This window comes from Amphiprion ocellaris, chromosome 12 (genome assembly GCF_022539595.1).
Source record: "Amphiprion ocellaris isolate individual 3 ecotype Okinawa chromosome 12, ASM2253959v1, whole genome shotgun sequence".
Classification (NCBI taxonomy): Eukaryota; Metazoa; Chordata; class Actinopteri; family Pomacentridae; genus Amphiprion; species Amphiprion ocellaris.
In genome coordinates, this window is record NC_072777.1 from 18,586,148 (window position 1) to 18,605,846 (window position 19,699).

A 19,699-nucleotide genomic window follows, 5' to 3' on the forward strand; every position below is an offset into this window, starting at 1 on the left:
TGAAATGAATAATTATGATGACAGGGACTTTAAAATTGCCATTTAAAAAGAAATACAGCATCTTCAGAAAGACACCCAGGTTGAATTGGATAGAAAATCATTACTGTGATAAGTGATGTGTCATTACTTTCAAAACTGGTTTTGGTGTTAGTAACCAGAATCCCCCACACCAAGGGATTTTGTTGTGCTACAGCCTATGTTTCTTTAATTCTATCAGGCCCACATTGAAAGGCAGTCTTCAAAGTGACACAGCAGAAACATCTTACTACCTCCTTGTTAGATCAGTAATGGAAAATGTAGCTCAAACGTAGCGACTGATGGGCCAGTGGCCAGCTGCCAGCACGATGTGCCAGCTGCTGATGCAAAGTGTTGCCTGAACAATAAAGACAGATCCAGCAGGCTGCAGCATCACGAACCATGGCGATAAAGAGTCATTCACCAAGATAATAGTGTGCAGTGGCGCACTTTGCTTCATTTAGTTTTGCAACTAGTTAGTGCGTAACTGTGCAGGTTTTATGGGGCAACAAACAGTCAAGCTCAGTGGTGTTGGCACATGTATACATGTATGGTTGGTAGAGGGCACTTTTTGCTCAAACACAAATGTTAGCACATATGCATACAGCAATGCTGTAGTCTGTTATTGGTGATTGTAAGCCCACTATTTTCCCTTCAGGGTTTTGTTTTCCATTAGGTCCGAGGCAGAGCTTCTGGCTGTTTTGCTGCTACATGTTCAAATGTGTTCACCATCTAGTTGTTGTGTCTGGTGGTTTTGCACAAGTATTTTAACTTACTGATCCCCCAGCACTTTTGGGATATTTTTTGCTCCCTGTCACATTTTTGCTCATAGTGGGCTTGTTTTCCTCAATATAAAGTCCTGCACCTCTATAGGAACAGTACAACCATATCTAGAAGGAGAGAGACCTCAGAAATATCTTTTACAGTATAACAAAGTTAGAATGTATGTATATATATTTATATATACATTCATGGAAAAAAATTTTTAGACCACTCTCATTTTCTTCAATTTCTTGTTCATTTTAATGCCTGGTACCACTAAAGGTATATTATCTGAAGAATACAATGAACACGACAAAAAATGCAGCTGATTATATAATACTTTATGTCCTATTTGACGTGCTTAAGCTTAATTGTATTCTCAGGGTATATAAGAGGCCATTTCATGTCATCAGCAGCACTGCACATGCAAAGGCCTGGAATGGGTTTCTGCTTACATTCAAGCCGTAGCACAACTCAGAAGTTGTCAAATCTCACATAATGCCTAAAACAATAGAATTATGTGAAGCCACAAAGGCAGCCATCTTGGCACTGCTGGAAATCAATATGAGTGAGAGACAGGTAGCAAAAAAACTGAAGCTCTCCAAGACAGCCATTTATTACAACAAGAAAAACAAGCCCAACATGGTACTACCAAATTGCTAGCTGGTTGCAGCAGGAAACGTCTTTCTACCCCACAAGATGACCGTCACTCATCCATTCCTGTGTCAGGAATCGTCGTCAGACCTCCAAGGACCTTAAAAATGAGTGGGCACTGTCGAGATATGTGACTTGTTTGACAAAGACAGTTGGAAACCGATTTCTTAAAGCTGGTCTGAAGTCACACAGGACACGGAAGAAGCCCTTCATCAATGAAAGGCAGAGGAAAGCCTGGTTACTCTTTGCTGGGGATCACAAGGATTGGACTGTTGATGATTGGGCTAAGGTTCTCTTCAGTGAGGAATCCAATTTTCAGTTGTTGCCCACTCCAGTCAACTTACTGGTTAGGAGGAAGCCTGGAGAAGCCTACAGACCAGTCTGTCTTGCCCCTACAGTAAAACATGGGGGTGGCTCAGTGACGATCTGGGGTAGTTTCAGTATGGGTGGAACAGGGCAAATACAATTGTGTGAAGGGAGAATGAACCAGGTCATGTACAGGGCTGCTCCTGAAAACAATCTTCTTCCATCAGCTGGAAAACTCTTTCCTGCCTCCAACGACTAAATTTTCCAACAAGACAGTGCCTCTTGCCACATGGTAAAGTCAGTTAAAGCCTGGATGGAGAACCAGAACATTAGAACCATGCCTTGGCCTGCTCAATCACCAGATCTAAATCCAATTGAAAACCTGTGGAAAATCATCAAACGCAAAATGGAGAACCACAAGCCCAAAAACAAAGCAAATTAGTTTGAATTTGTGCAACAGGAATGGGCTGCTGTGACAGCAGAGCAATGTCAGCTATAGCCTTAGTAGTTTGTTACTTATTCTCTGCAGGCTTATGGCTACAAACCTTGTTAACATAGACATAATCATTTTTTTCCAAAAATATTGGTTATAGCAGCTGTGAAATGGCCTTCAAAAAGTAGTACATATTTCATTAAGTAAATGCCTTTTTGTGCTGACATCTCCTTGCCATTTACACTTGTTTGTTCAAGTTTTTTTGGACTTGATGTTTTTATTTAGCCAGTTCCAGGTTTAAATGCTGCTGTAAAATTTCCTAAGATACAAAACTTTGTGCTTCTGTACAGATGGTTCACTCTGGTAGTGATGGTTTCAGAAAGAGCACCTCTCTCTGTCACTCACGCACGCATGCGCACACACACACACACACAAACACACACACACACACACTGCATGTATAACCAGCAGGTAGTTGTTGCATCCTCTTGCTGGTGCAGCTGCAGCAGCTTCTCCCTCTTCCCCTTCATCAGTGGCTGTGTGACCAGCTTGCGATGTTTTTTTTCTCTTGTGATATCTCAGAAAAAACCCCACAAACACTGCACAGGAAAGACTATCACTGAAGTCTAAAAAATGACTCTGTGCAGTGATTCCAAGCATCAGTGTCCTCCCATGAGGGAATTAGTATTTTCTCAGTGCACAAGAGTTGCGCAGCTCTTCTCTTCCACACTTCAATGGACCATCTTCAGGCAGGAGTGGCATTTTGCAGGTCACTTTGGCCTTTGATGCTGGGGTTGGTCAGACTCATTTTCAGTTGCTGTCACGACTCACACCATATTTAGTCCCTGTTGTTGCTTCTCTGTGTTCCATGTCAGTGTTAAAGATCCTGTTTTTTTCAGTGATATTTTAAAAAGAAGGAGATTTTGTAATGGGTTTAGTCAGGGGTGACGGTTTGCATTCCGGCACAGGCCTGGGGTGTTTCTGTGTGGAGTTTGCATGGTCTCCCTGCGCATTTGGACTGTGGGAGGTTCTCACCGCCCACAGTCCAAAAACACGCTGAGGTTAATTGGTAATTCTAAATTGTCCCTAGGTGTGAGTGTGAGAATGATTGTTAGTTTTGATGTGTAGCCCTGTGATAGACTGGTGACCTGCCTTCACCCTAAATCAGCTGACATAGATTTGAGCCCCTCCATGACATTAATTAAGATTAAGCGGTGTATAGATAATGGATGGATGGATGGATGGATGGATGGATGGATGGATGGATAGATGGGTTCAGGTGGTTACTCTTGACTTCAAAAACAATTGCTAACCTAACAGTCCCAGCTCTACATCCACCTTCTTACTTTTCCTGGAACTTTTTTTTGTGCAGATGAAACCTTTTGCGGTGTCATAAAACTGTAAATGTTACAACACTCCATTATTCCAAGCTGTTTCTTGACTTCTTGTGTGTGTTAGCTCATAAGTTGAGCTAAAGATGGAAATATGACCCTGACGTTATTATAAAACCAAACCATAGAAACTGTTTGAACATCTGCATTTCCATTACAACTAAACAAACTTTATCTGCTGTTCAAAGCTCCACAGCAAGCAAGTAACTGGATCCAAGTCAGCCCCTGTTGTGCAGTGTGTTGTCCTGTATGTTTACTGTTTCCATAAATGCTCCTTTCAGACTGTCAAAATAATATTATTGGTGGAAATAGCTAAATGAGATTTAAAGACCCTGTAAATTCCAATAATCCACCTTTTCCACCTTTAAAGGTCCCATGTATCTGTCACTATGTCATACTTCTTCCATTGTCTGACAACAGGACAGAAAAATATGAAAACAAGAAAAGAGTGTAGTACTCCACCACGACTGCTCATTTCCCCATATGGCATTATCAGAAATTCAGCATTTGTTTATTAATTATCGATGATCAGAAATCATGGCACTATAGAATGTGGCCATTTAATATAGACGTACCCACAAACAAAATGACCTTGTGTTGAGCACAGGTGTGTGTTATGTATTGGTATGTTATGTACGGATACCGAATTGTATGACCTAAATATGTAGTGGGCAGCGGGAATTGATGGGACTTGGAAACAACCCCGCAATTTAATCAAATATTCCTTGTATCATTTCTGATGGATAAGTCCCGATAAATCTGCAGCAGTAGGTTTGTAGTAGGGTCGCTATCATGTGATTTCCAGCAGGCGACTGATGTAGTGTTCACTTGTTGTCATAGTTACAATGACACCAAGCCACTATCTCTCAATGATACAGAAATCTTTAACAAATCTGTGGATCCAGACTATAAGCTGCATCACTGCCAAAATCAAATCACTTGGTCCTTGTGACATGTCTGACTTTCCCTGAAAATTTCATCCAAATCTGGATGAAATTTCCTCCAAACAGACAGATAGACAAACCATCACCGATCATCGCATAACTCCACTGTGTTCCTTGGCTGAGTAATAAGAACAGCTTTATTGGGAATTTGGCTGTAATAAAATGCAGTACACCCAATCCCAGTTTGTTAATGGTTGGGGGCTTGAGTTATGGGAGAATTAAGTGTTGTCAAATTCACAGTTATTATTTTGCACCTCCAAGTTTATAACATACAAAACACAATCAAAATGGATTTTCATCATATGGGACTTTAAAATCTGCAGTCAACAGAAATCTGGACAGAGCAAAATAAATAAATAAATAAATAAACCATTTAAAATAGCCCTCATCCCCCAGCTCTTCCCTTTCCTCTTTCTGTTTTAAGCCCCTCCCACCACATGCTTCAACCTAAAAGTCAGTGTTCACTTGTGGCATCACCCTGGATTTGAACCTTTACCTCCTGAAAATCCCTTGTTCCAGATCAATGAAAAGCCCTGTGATTGGCTGAACTCCTCCTGTCACAAGTTACATTTTGACAGCCCAAAGCAATATGCTGAAAGGTTTGTGTGAGTTTTTTGCCCAATAATACCTACAAATAGTGCCTACCTCAGCTTTAACTTAACCCTGGACAGCTCTAATTGAGTTCTAGTTCGACTTAGCAGGTATAAATGTGTTTTTAAGTGACTCCTCCTCCCCTACACTGATGTTGAAAGAACTAATGTGCTCCATGTAAAACTGTGCAGTTCACATAATTAGTTATTTTGATTAGTGTTATGAATTTTTTATGACTTCTGGGATAAAATGAAAGTTACCAGACCAACACATTCTGACTGGCGATGATGAAACTGTCCTCTCCTTGTTGTTGCTCCTAGCTCTCTGGCCCTCTGCCTAATCACAGTGTGATTATGGTTGTGTGTGTGTGTTTGTGTGTTTCTGAGAGAAGAGGAAAAGAGAGAGACTGTGTCGTGGCTCACTAGATGATTGAGAGTAGCAATTAGAGACTTAATTAGTGGCTATCACAAACACACACATGTACACACCACACAGACAAACACTGATGCCAGTGTGCACACATTTATGCAACTGTGCACACACAGCCACACACACACACACGCACACATAATGAGGCAAGAAAATACTGTACACTCTTTCCTCAATGTGCGTGCACGTGTTTACTAGATACTATAATATGATTCCATCCACGTTTTAAGTGTTTAATTGGCTTTTAAATCCCACTATGTAATTATATGGTTGTGACACACACTTGCAGATTCACAGACACTCACAAACACACACACACGAATACAAACGCAACATGCGCGCACATATACACGTGCAGTACAGCTGTTCATTAGCATGATGGCTTTACTTCTGTCTTGGCTCTAATCACATCATGTTTACATTTCAAATGAGAGGAAATGCTGCATTGCCACCACCACACACACACATAAACGCAAGCACACACACACACGCACACACACACGGCACTCACACACATACATATACACACAAACATTATTTAAGTTTCAACTTGCTTTAATCACACCGTGTTTACATTTCAAATGAGAAAGGAATGCACCATCAATTCAGACACTAACAGCTTGTTGCACACACATGTACGTGTTGGAAATTCACACACACACACTCCCCCCTTCTGTTTTGCTCTCGCACAGACACGTCTCCTCTCACAGATACACATACATGCTGCTCATTAAGTTCCAGCAGTTTGCGTATTATTCAAGTGAGCCTTGGAGTGTTTTAGTGTGGTTTCATCATTGATTGGTTTGAGATTTCACTGCTTTTAATTTGATAAAAGCAGGGCAAACATGAAGTCTGCCAAAATCACTGGCTTTGAATGGTGTTAAAACAGAGCGCATGTGTTTGTGTGTGTCTGACTCTCAGCGTGTGTCTGTGTTTAAATGAGAGAAGATCAAATGGTGTGATTTTGTCTTTCTTTCTGGTTGAGCCCATGAAGCTGAGCTATGACAGAGTCTAAAGGCAGTGTCCATCACTGTTGTACTGTACATCTGTTTACTGGTGGTACATTTGTTTAAAATACCAACATGCTCTACTGGATGATTTTTATCTGCATATGTTTCAACATCGGTTTTGTAGCAGTTGCCATGGGATAGGTAGAACAAAGTAATGTTTTGTCTATTTTTAGTTTGCATTGTTTTTTTTAATCAATTTACTGTGAGCCCCAGTTTTTCCTCCAGTTATTATTAAATTTTGAATGCTGCCTCTAGCCAATGTATACTAAATAGACAATGCAGCCGCTGTGTGCATTTATTCCATCAAAATGGAAATATACAGATATATAAAAGCCTGTTTGATATTCATGAACAGAGCATATAAACACTTTCTTTACAGTCAAATCAATGAATGATCTGTTGGTCAGGCATGAAAAATTACTGGATGGATTGCCATTAAACTTGAAAAAACATTCTTGGTGCTCTGAGGATGAATCCTACTGATTTTGGGGATCCCTGACCTTGCCTGGACATCATGAATAAACATTTCTCTTTGTTCAGTACTTGACTTGATGACAAAATACCTGCAAAATGAATCAGACTCTTCAGTTTTAGCCACCACATTTATAATGCTAATGTTTGTGTACAAAAATGTTAAAATATGATGGTGAAAACTGGGTTGTCTGTGAAACAAATCTCCAAGATTTCAGTCCTGGATGATCTGCTGACCGTAATTACTTACACTAACAGAAAACATGATATATTCCTCCATGTCACATATTTCAGGGGTAGCAAAAAAAAGATAGTTGGCCTTGTTTCATCATTCTGTGAGCAGCCATGATCTTATTACTCCGCCAAGTAACGCGGTGGAGTAGTGTGACGATCGGCATTGGTTTGTCTGTCTGTTAGTAACATTACTCAAAAACAGATTTGTGGATCCATGGATTTGTTAAAAATTTCTGTGTCATTGGGAGATAGCGTCATGGCGTCACTGTGACTATGACTACAAGTGAACACTACGTCAGCTGCCTGCCTGATGATCACATGATCCTACTACAAATCAACCGCTGTGGACCACAAATTGTTTAAAGATGTCATCTGTCGGAAATCATGCAACAACTGAGCACCCTTGGCGGAGTACTGCCCTCTCTGAGTATTTTTCTTGTCATGTACTGCAGAAAACATGAGCTTGAGGACATCAGGGCATCGTGAAAGTGAAAGTGGGTTACCTCAGTGAGAAGTTGGAGGTGTGCAGCCTGTTGCCTGCAGCTGTTCTTCTCACAGCTCACTTTAGCTGCTCCTTCTTGTTCTGTTACTCCCTGCAATACTTCAAACTGGACTGCAGTTGAAAAATCCCCAAAATGACCGTTGTCTTGATATGTAGATGCAGTTTTTTTGAATGATAGCATTAAATGCCGAGCTTGCAGACTTAATTCTGAAACAATTACAAGAAATGAAACACGTTTAATTCAGCTTGTGTTTTGGTAGCCACCGAACCCAACAAACTCCAACTAGTGTTTTGTTGCATTTTCACTCACCGTTGGCTATTTTTTCACAGGAATACAGAGTCCTGCACATCTGTGGAAACAGCAAAAACATTGCTAGAAATAGAGACTACTCAAAAAAATCTTGCTGTGTGTGCTATAGACATTTTATTACTACAGTTTTACTTAGTTTCCATATTTATTTCCTATCTGCTCTGTTTACAGCTTGCAGTTCGGCCTAATAATCACAGTTTTTTTGTCATGTGACTGTTGGTTTGCCACAAAGAAACACTTTGCCTAACTATGGACTCATGGAGTAGCCAACATTGCTGTTGTGTATTTTTCTTGTTATATTATCAATTCATAAACTAGCAATATGTAATATAAAACTAGTTGCTTGTGGTGACAGTTTCAGGGAGAATTAACACCCAAATCTGCAGCTCTAAATAGCTTTTTAAAATCTCTTTTAGCTTATTGTTTTTAGTTGTATGCCTTGCATGTTTAAGGACCTCTGATTGACATTACCTACCTAGTATCAAATTCCAGACAGACAAAACTGGTGACTATTTTGAGAAAAAGGTGACCATCTAATCAAAGCTAAGAAGACAGATATTTTTTCCCAGGAGATGATAAAGAACAAAACTGAGTTAAAACAGAGAATTAATATCCCACTATTTGAATTGTGGGCTTCACAGTGGCTTGGTGGTTAGCACTTTCGCCTTGCAGCTAGAACAGTGGTCCCCAACCACTGGGTGGTGAACCAGTACCGGTCCGCCAGTCATTTGGTACCGGGCCACACAGAGAGAATAGAAACAATTTATTTTATATTTTATTTCTAGCAGAGTCCGAAGGGTGTTTTACTTTGAAAAATGACTAAATCGTCTTCCCATCGCTACCATCTGTGCTTGTTTCCAGCACGTGATGTTAAATGAAGCCATCAATCTGCCAATTTTTGGAGAGCTTCTTTTAAAAGAGGGAGAAACTTGATGCTGACACAGAAGAAGTAAATAAATATTTAGCAACAACAAGTAAACACAAATTGGTATTTTGCTGAGGTTAATTGGTAACTCTAAATTGTCCGTAGGTGTGATTGTTTGTCTCTCTGTGTAGCCCTGTGATAGACTGGTGACCTGTCCAGGGTGTCCCCTGCCTTCACCCTAAGCCTGCTGGGATAGACTCCAGCCCCCCCGCAACCCTAATGAGGATTAAGCGCTGTATAGATAATGGATGGATGGATATTTGAATTGTTGGCAAATAAGAAAACCAACTTTATAAACTGATGTTCGGTCAGCGGTTTGTGTGTCTCAGCTGATTGTGAAGGCCCTCTGACCAAAAATCTTGGCCAAAAGTTGATTAGTTTAGCTAATTAGAGCTACCAAGCAACTCAAATATAAACAAAATGATAACAAAGTTACTTGAAGACATTTATACCTTTGCATTCACCAAGTTATGTTTTTTGCTGTTTGTGAATAATTAAGAACTTTCACTATTTCCCACAGGAATTATTGGCAAAAGTGGAAGAATTTAACTTTTAGTGCTTGTATAACTGTAGCTAGAAGAAGTGAATGTGCCCATCTGCAGTATCCTCACAGCCGTCTCCCTGTGCGTCTGTGTGTCCAGACCTCCAATCTAAGGCTGCCGAGCTGAACCAGACGCTCTCGCGGAGAGATGGAACTCCAGACAAAAGCCTGAGCGAGATGAAGGAGGAGATCCAGGCCATGCTAGCTGAGATGAGAAAACGGCAGCTGGGAGGGAAGAAAGGCATTGCAGAGGAGGAGAAGGAGTATGGAAACACACAAACACACAAACACACACAGGTCATGTATCTCTCTCCCACACACAACAGAAACACAGATTTTGAGGAAACTTAACCAACAGACTAGTCTTTGTTTCAGATACATGCAGCTGAGTGCACACAGACCATCATAGGTGTTAATTTCTTAATGAAAGAGTGAAAATGTGCCAAGACTTGTGTTTGGAGGAGGAAAAGACTGAGTATATTTGCTGTTGTGTACTTTTTTAATTTTAATATTTTGTGACTTGTCATGGGTTTTTGTTAGTAAAAACCCATGTGTGTTTTTACTATGTGTGTTTTTTTATATATACACTACTGTTCAAAAGTTTGGGGTCACCCAGACACTTTCATGTTTTCCATGAAAACTCACACTTTTATTCATGTGCTAACATAATTGCACAAGGGTTTTCTAATCATCAATTAGCCTTTAGCTAACACAATGTAGCATTAGAACACAGGAGTGATGGTTGCTGGAAATCGGCCTTTGTGTCGCTATGTAGATATTCCATTAAAAATCATCCATTTCCAGCTAGATTAGTCATTTACCACATTAACAATGTCTAGACTGTATTTCTGATTCATTTCATGTTATCTTCATTGAAAAAAACTGCTTTTCTTTCAAAAATATCCCCATTCTGCAAAATGTTGCTTCTACGAAGCCACACATTTTACACCCATCTGTCTTGTTTTCACTCACATTAATGCATTAACCTTGTGTGTTTGTTGTGCTTGCTGTTTTGTGGGGTGTTTTTCCACAACACACAGAGAGAGATGGAAGAGTAGACAGGAGGAATATGTGTACAGTTTTCCTTCTAAAATCCTTAAAAATATTTTTTACTAAATTACTAACTTGAAAAAAACTAAAATGCCAGCATGCTAACATGTTTATAATTGCTGCTTTACATTCAAATCATTTATAATTTACATTTTTCTTACCATTTTTCAATACATGGTATCCATTTTATGCATTTAGGTGCTGTTTTAACTCCATAATATTTTACCTTGTGTTCCATTTAACTCACTGGTTTTTCTTTGCATTTCACATTAAGAAAATTAGCTAAGCCCCTAATGTAACTTGTGCGAAATCATTGATAAACATCCACCCTGCATAACTTTTTTCAAGGCACTGCCTTTTGCAGCAGTTTAAGTGGAGGTGTCTGCACTGTAATGGCATTTTTGATGTTCAGAGTAGTTCAGACACTTGTTTCAATTAGAGTTCAATTGATTTGTTATCATACAGAAATGAATGGAACTCAGTGAATGCCTGTAACAGTAGGAAAAAAATTGCACTAATCTCTAAAACAACACAACGCTCAGTATTGTTTGCAAAGCGGTTAGCGGTTAGCGATATGACAAGGACTTGAATTTGCAGGATTTGCAGTTAAAGGTATCATAATGTGAAAAGTAATCATTTCTTTGATTGCTTTCTTTCTGTGATTTATTCTTTTTTTCTTTTTTCGACACTGGAGACATCAGGAGTAAATGCTTTCCACCGTGCAGACATCTGATTGCTTCATGTCCTAAAGCCATGACTTTCTGCTGATGTTTAACAGTGTTTTTTCACTTTGTCGCTCTCACTCACTTTCTCTGTCTCAAGGCATTTGATGGAATTAGTAATCTGTTCTCTTCATCCCTCCTTCCCCTTCTCTCTGTCTCTTTTGGCAGTAAATGTTGACGAGGTCGATGAGTTAATTAAAAGTATCACCGTAGGGGCAGAAGCACAGAGAGACATAAAGACAGAAATAACGTGTAGTGAGAAGGAATATCAGAGAGAGAGGAGAACAACTGACAGATGGACAGACGGTAGTAGTGGGAGAGTGTAGAAGAAAAAGGGGGAAAGAGAAATCGCCACTGTCACTGAAAGACTTGTCCATCAGCCTGCAGTTGATAATTCGACTGAACCCTTAGGGGAGATTTCAACCACCCAAAATCAGAAGTAACAGCAAATGCTAAATTGATGCTTCAGTGAAATGAGCAAGGCTCACACAGATGTACAAGTTTTATATTTTAAATATATTACCATTTTGTATATATCATCTATATTTTCTGCATGAAAATCTTGCACACAAGCTTCAAATTTGACTTGGTTTTTATATCCACTAGCATATTCCTATGTAGCATAATCTAGAAACCATCAGATGGGTAATGGCTAGACATCCCTCCCCTTGTTATTTTAAACAAATTTATATTCTGTTTTCTTCTTGCTATTCCCCACAGGGTTCATTAAAGTTTCATCAAATCCAATCATTACCTTGCAAATATCCCCACAACTGTGTGAAATTGTCCTCTGAGTGATGTTAACTGGAGGACACTAGATCCGTGCTGTCCTAATTAATGCTGAAGGTGAAAAATAAGACTCATTAAAGGATGCAATGGTAAACATATGGTTATTAAACTGTTTTAAATGCTGTAAAGTGAGTATGTGTTCAAAAAATTCATGTCATAGCAAAGTATAATAAGAAAAGCACTCAGAGAGCGCAGTACTCCGCCAATGCTGCTCAGTCGTCGTATCATTTCCGACCACTTGAAAAAATTTGTGACAGAAATCACAGCACCATAGAATGTGGCCATTTAATATAGATGTACCCACAAACAAAATTACCTTGTGCTGAGCACAGTTGTGTTATGCATTTGTATGTTATGTACAGATACCAAATCATGTGACCTAAATATGTAGAGGGCAGCGGGAATTGATGGGACTCCGAAACACCCCCACAATTTAATCATTTGTTCCTATTATCATTTCCGATGGATAAGTCCCAATGAGTCCACAGTGGTGGATTTACAGTGGGATCGCAATTATGTGATCATCAGCAGGCAGCTGACGTAGTGTTTACTTGTTGTCATAGTGACGCCGTGACGCTATCTCAAAATGATACAGAAATCTTGAACAAATGTATAAATCCAGACTATAAGCTGCATCACTGCCAAAATCAAATCCTTTGGTCCTTGTGTCATTTCTGACCTGCCCTGAAAATTTCATTCAAATCCGTTAGTCTGTTCTTGAGTAATGTTGCTAACAGACAGATAGACAAACAGATAGACAAACGTACGCCGACCATCACATAACTCCACTGTTCCTTGGTGTAGTGATGAGAAAATCTGGAAAAAACTTAGGGTTGCATTACAAATTTTGATAGGTAGATCAAATAAGAGGAAATCAGTGAGTTAGTTCCAGCAGTTAGCTTGAGCCTCACGTTACACTCATCAGACTTGGAGAATCAAAGTCAAGGTGCAATTAAGCTGTTCCAGTAACATGATGGCCCAATACTATGCTAAGAAATTTTATGTTTGTTTCACCTTTAATTTGTCTTTTGTCCGCATCTAAAAAGACATCATCATATGGTGCTCTGCTTACTCTGCATTCCTGCTCACCTGAAAGCTCTACACTCGGTTGCTGCTACTGTTGTAGCTAATTTCTCATTTTATACGCCTACCCCAGATTACACATGTAGCCTCTGAGTCTACCATACCCTACGGAGAAAATTACTAATATCTCTGCTCACTCTCAGCTGCTCTGCGCCTGTTAATTCCTTGTGGGGAGGGATGAGATTGTCGCCTACATGCAAAATGCTAAGATTATACAAATACCCTACATAAATACTCTACATTTGCATATAGTCCATCCCATGTCAGTAGGCTGATAAAGCTGTAGTTAGGGAAGGATGACAAATGCCTAACAAAGCTGTGAGTTATTAATGAAATGCTCCTTAAAAAAGCCTGATGATAGTTTAAAGTTCCTTTTATAGTCCATGAACTCTGAATAGTTGTATGGTTTGCTCTGGATATCTGTTGCATTAATTTTAATGCATACTCTCTGTAATGCAAAATGTATATCTTAGAATGTCTTTATTAAACAAACACATTTCTATGGCCTTGCGATTTGTTTTTAATTTTTCTTTAGAGTCATGTGCTCTCCCAGTTTCATCTGTTGTTGTTGTTAATGTAGAATGCCAAAGTTCATTAGCACACGTTGCTTTCCTGGCCCACCCACTCACACACAAACATACACCCATTAGTGTCATATTTGAAATGTTTTACATTGCTACAATTTATTCTAACTTAGCCTGAGGGTTCAATAGCAGAAAGTGTGCAGTTTCGTTCCACCATTTCAATTTTCAGTCATATGGAGTGATTATTGTCTTAACACAAATAGAAGCTCTGTTGCACATCACAGCAACTCCCTCCTCTCTTCTCTCTTCTGTGAATTGTTGTATTCACATGTACAAATGCATTTCACTGTTCCACTAAACCATGTTTAACATTGTGTGACATGTAAATAAGCTAATCTCTCCCCTTGTTCTCCTTCCAGTCTAGCAGAGGAGCTCTATCAGAAAGTCAAAAGAATGTTTGGTGACCCCCATCAAGCCACAGAAGACCTAAAAGCAGAGGTGAATATAGCTTTTTTCGTTTATAAAACTTTGCAAATAATTTTTGCTACTTTTTTCTTTAGTTTCACTGAAGGAATGACATTAAGTTAATACCTCCTTATCTGCTTTTCAAGATAAAAGAGAAGCTCTCAGACCATGAGAAAAAGCTCCAGGAGGCCCAGGATCTGCTCAACTCTGCCCAGGGACAGACAAGGCAGGCTGGCTCACTGGCTGAACAAAACCAAGCTAACCTTACAGCACTGGAGGTGCAGACACGCACAAGTTTTACATACTTATCATAAACCAATGTGCTTGAATGCTAAATCACATCTGTACAATTTTCTGAGTCTGTAGTGTAAATAACTTGTGTTTAGGTGATTTACTATTCAAATTTAGCAACTTTGTGACAAGAGAAAGAAGTGCTGTTTTAATTTACTGTCATTATCACGTTGATTGTTAGTAACCAGCCATTTTCATTGATGAATTGAGAATTAATGTGCAGTTTCCCCACTTGAAACAGGATGATTTCATCTACACGACCTTGAGCTGGACTCCACTCATTGACCAAACAGTTGCTTTTTTTCCGTTCTTTGTTTTATTGTGCGGTTAGCTGTTTTAGTTCAGCAAGTAGCAGCAAAGTAATAGGTTTACAAGATGATGACTTCACAAGTCTATAAGTTGATAAGTGGAAATGGTGAAAAACCTTTAAACAGAAACACAGAGAAACAATATTCACATTGTTGCAGCTCTTTGCAAATAATAACAAACACTTCCATATATGCAACAATTTTACTTCACTGACATAAATGTTATTTTACACAATTCACACTACCTTTCAAAAGTTTGGGGTCACCCAGACAATTTTATGTTTTCCATGAATACTCACACTTTTATTCATGTGCTAACATAATTGCACAAGAATCTTGTAATCATCAATTAGCCTTTCAACACCATTAACTAACACAATGTAGCATTAGAACACAGGAGTGATGGTTGCTGGAAATGTTCCTCTGTACCCCTATGTAGATATTCCATTAAAAATCAGCTGTTTCCAGCTAGAATAGTCATTTACCACATTAACAATGTCTGGACTGTATTTCTTATTCATTGAATGTTATCTTCATTGAAAAAAACTGCTTTTCTTTCAAATATAAGGACATTCCTGAGTGACCCCAAACTTTTGAATGATAGTATATACTTGATTGACCTTGTGTATGCGTGGGTTTTCTCCGGGTTCTCCGACTTCCTCCTGAATTGTCCGTAAGTGTGAATGGTGAATGTGATTGTTTGTCTGTATATGTAGCCCTGGGGCTGCACAGTGGCGTAGTGGTTAGCACTTTCGCCTTGCAGCAAGAAGGTCCCTGGTTCGCGTCCCGGCTTTCCCGGGATCTTTCTGCATGGAGTTTGCATGTTCTCCCTGTGCATGCGTGGGTTTTCTCCGGGTACTCCGGCTTCCTCCCACAGTCCAAAAATATGCTGAGGTTAATTGATTATTCTAAATTGCCCGTAGGTGTGAATGTGAGAGTGCTTGTTCGTCTTTGTATGTAGCCCTGTGACAGACTGGCGACCTGTCTAGGGTGTCCCCTGCCTTCACCTGAGTCAGCTGGGATAGGCTCCAGCCCCCCCCGCGACCCTAGTGAGGATTAAGCGGTGTATAGATAATGGATGGATGGATATACTTGATTGAAAAGACTATAAATTTCAGCTACAAAACAATGGAAGGATCACTCTGAATATGAATGTGCTCCAACATGTTCCTGTTTTGACATTAGAATATGTCACAGCTATTGATTCTGGTTTGTTTCCTTGCAGAGGAAGCGGTCTGCCGTCAGTGGGGTGAAGGAGGAAGCACAGAAAGTACTTGGAGAAGGAGAGCGCCTACTGGAGGAAGCAAACCAACTTTCTGACAACATCAACAAGGAGTTAGAGGTACGAAATCAAATCTAATGCAAACCTGTTGGACTCCTGTAACTTTTTAAAGCATTTGTCTGCTGTTGAATATTCTGAGGTCAGGAATTTGAAGTAGTTCAAGATACTTTATTTTCAAGAAATACAAATATATTGGTTTTCAAATAAGTAAGTGCTTTGCTATGTCAGTGACAATATGGCAACAGCAAATACTAACAGAAAAGATAATATCTCAACTCCATATCACCAAACAAAGTATGCCTCCAAAGCCTGTATTTTCTGCCTGTAGGACTTGGAGGAGATGGAGAGAGAGCTTGGTCCTCTTCATAACCAGCTGGATGATAAAGTCACTCATCTCACCAATGGTCTGAGTGATGGCAGCCTGGCTAATCATGTGCACGATGCAGAGGAGCATGCCAAACAGCTGAACGAATCTGCAGCCATTTTAGATGGGTAAATGCAGTGTATCACCACACGTTAATACATGTTTATGCCTTTACTACAAGGAATGGTTGTAATCACTGCTTAATTCACATGGACTATGAGTGATAGAAATATATACTTAATATACAAATTACGCTGTATTACCATACTACCCTATTTCAACACAAATTAATCAAATACAGGGTTTAGGACTGTTGAAGGCATAAGCAGTTGTAATAAACTGCACAGATGTGTGATTTTACTAAAAACATGAATTGTCAGCTGAGAAAATGATTGGTGGCTACAGTTCTATGAGAATGCTAATGTGCTGTTTTTATGGATGAGGTGTCACTGAAACTGCTTGATAAAGCTACCACTGGTGACACTGTCAGCTCAACAGTTCCGATTAGATCAAATACAGTGTTAAACAGAAGTGAGTAAAGCCCCGTACACATGGACTCCAACTGGCCCCGTCAGGGTCCCCCAGTCAGCCCTAACTATAAGCTTTGTCAAAAAGGAAGGTTTTAAGCCTGGTCTTAAAAATAGAGAGGGTGTCCGCCTCCCGAACCCAAACTGGGAGCTGGTTCCACAGGAGAGGTGCCTGATAACTGAAGGCTCTGCCTCCCATTCTACTTTTAGAGATTCTAGGAACAACAAGTAAGCCTGCAGTCTGAGAGCGAAGAGTTCTGCTAGGGTAATATGGTACTATCAGGTCTTTAAGATATGATGGAGATTGGTTGTTAAGAGCTTTATATGTCAGAAGAAGGATTTTGAATTCTATTCTGGATTTCACAGGAAGCCAATGAAGAGAAGCCAATATAGGAGAAATAAAATCTCTCTTGGCAACTCTCATCGATACTCTCTGCAGTGTTTTGGATCAACTGCACGTTTTTCAGAGAGCTATTGGGACACTCTGATAGTAATGAATTGCAATAGCCAAGCTTGGAAGTGGCAAATGCATGAACTAGATTTTCTACATCACTCTAAGACATGATGTTCCTGATTATTACAATTTTTCTCAAATGAAAGAAGGAAATCCTACAGACTTGTTTTATGTGCGAGTTAAAGGACATGTCCTGGTCAAAAATAACTCCAAGGTTCCTCACACATTTTAGATTTACATTAAAGTGATGTTGAACAGGCATGTACTCACTTCTGTTGTGTACTGTACATTGTGTTGTGTATTGCTTCATAAACTCCAGTGCTTTGAAATGCAATTACCACAGATATTTTTTTTTCCTCTTCCCTGTTCTCACAGCATTTTGGCTGAAGCTAAAAACCTCTCCTTCAATGCAACAGCTGCTTTCAATGCCTACAGTAACATTAAAGCAAATGTTGATGCAGCAGAGAAAGAGGCAAAGGCAGCCAAACAGAGGGCAAGCGAGGCACTGGCACTGGTAAGAGAATGTAAACCTGCATGCGCGCACACACACACACACACACACACACACACACACACACACACACACACACACACACACACGCACGCACGTGTACACATACTGCATAACAAATTCCAAGTTGTCTAATTTTCCATATTTTCAAAGCATTCTCTATTGCACATTGTAGACAGTAAATTATTCCCCACCAAAAACTGCAATGTAAATATGTTTATGCTCAATGTAATCCACCTCATATTCAGGTACTGTATACATACTGTAGATAACCAACACCATGAAAGTGTACTCTCAGCACAAAAGATGGTATGTGTGCATGTGTTTGTGCGTCTTGCATGCAGTAACAGGAATGTAAGCTTGTGCTCCCTATTAGTCATGGCCGAGAGATCAAAGCACTCCTCTGTCCCTCTTCTTCCCTTCTTTTTCCCCTCTCCTGCTTTCATAATCATGACTACACACACCTGAAATATTTCTTTTCCTTCCTCTTGCCTTCTTATATTTCTTAAGATATTCTTTTTGCCTCTCTTTTCATTTTTTATTTGTTTTTCTTTCTGCTTTCCTCCCCATCTCTCATTTTCTTTTCCCATTTATTGCATGATAGTTTATTTTCCCCTCTCTGTTTTTTAATTTTAATTTCCTGTGAGCCAATTTATTTATCTGTCCCTTTCCTGCCAGCATTTTACCATATTCTTTTGAAATCGTTACACTTGCTTGTATTTTTTCACCTTGTGTCTTTATTTTGTGTTTTGTCAAATATGACAGAGAGCTAAAAAGACAGCCAAAGATATCAACAAAAGAAAGAAGAAATTGATGGTGTAGAAATAATCCACTGAATAGTTAAATGAATAGTTAAATCAGTTGAATACCTTTCTCACAGAGTGATTTAGCAATGCAAAATAGTGATGCTTTGATCTTACAGAAAGGTATTACTATATGCAGATTACTGTACCTTTTTTAACTATAGCAAAACATACTTTTTAAAATTCATGTAGAATATTTTGGAAATATTTTTAGTAAAGGTATGTTCAGTCACATTTTGCACTGCTGCTCTGCATGTAGGCTTTAGGTCCAGACGTTCCAATAAAGGAAGCAGCTCAAGGTGCTCTTCAGAAGAGTGATGTGCTACTGAACGAGGCTAAACAACTTCAAAATGATGTTAAAGGTACCGTGAGTATATGTATGTGTTGTGTGTACAATATATATATATATATATATATATATATATATATATATATATATATATATATATATATATATATATATATATATATATATATATAAAAATAACAGGATAGAATTATCAGTCCACTGTTGTAAAATTGTTTTATCATATCTTTGAAACAGTGTGTCTGCTATCAGTGTCACTCTTCCGCTGCTCTATGACCTGCTGTCAATCACACATCCCCATCAGGGAGGTGAAGGAAATGATTTTATTAGTGGGCGGCCTTGGCTTCAAATCAAACCACTATCATCATTTACTTTGTGTGTGTGTGTGTGTGTGTGTGTGTGTGTGTGTGTAGAGAATGCAGATAGTGTGGCCGGGCTGAAGGGCAGAGTTAAAGCAGCGAGAGACAAAAGCAAAGACCTGCTCAAAGCTGTCAACGGAACCATGGCAACACTCAGCGCCATCCCCAATGGTATAACTGCATGAATACACTCTTTGTGTGTGTGTGTGTGTGTGTGTGTGTGTGTGTGTGTGTGTGTGTGTGTACTCATTTCGAAGAGAGATAAAGAGAGGATGGATCAATATCAGCGTGCGGATAGAGGTCAACCGTTCTGGTAAACTCAACTTGACGCATGTCAGTACA

The 19,699-nt window shown here is 39.4% G+C and overlaps 1 protein-coding gene across 7 annotated transcripts in view; it reads left to right on the plus strand.

Moving 5' to 3' along the window:
* The window catches only part of lama2 (laminin, alpha 2), a 308,893-nt gene that overhangs the window by 247,600 nt on the left and 41,594 nt on the right, over window positions 1–19,699 (plus strand). For all 7 annotated transcript variants that reach the window (XM_055016148.1, XM_055016150.1, XM_055016149.1 and 4 more), the window contains 8 exons: window positions 9,619–9,781; window positions 14,106–14,184; window positions 14,298–14,429; window positions 15,976–16,092; window positions 16,361–16,524; window positions 17,753–17,891; window positions 18,951–19,053; window positions 19,412–19,528. In XM_055016148.1, the coding sequence (XP_054872123.1) occupies window positions 9,619–9,781; window positions 14,106–14,184; window positions 14,298–14,429; window positions 15,976–16,092; window positions 16,361–16,524; window positions 17,753–17,891; window positions 18,951–19,053; window positions 19,412–19,528 (1,014 nt within the window). The remainder of the gene's footprint in view (window positions 1–9,618; window positions 9,782–14,105; window positions 14,185–14,297; window positions 14,430–15,975; window positions 16,093–16,360; window positions 16,525–17,752; window positions 17,892–18,950; window positions 19,054–19,411; window positions 19,529–19,699) is intronic.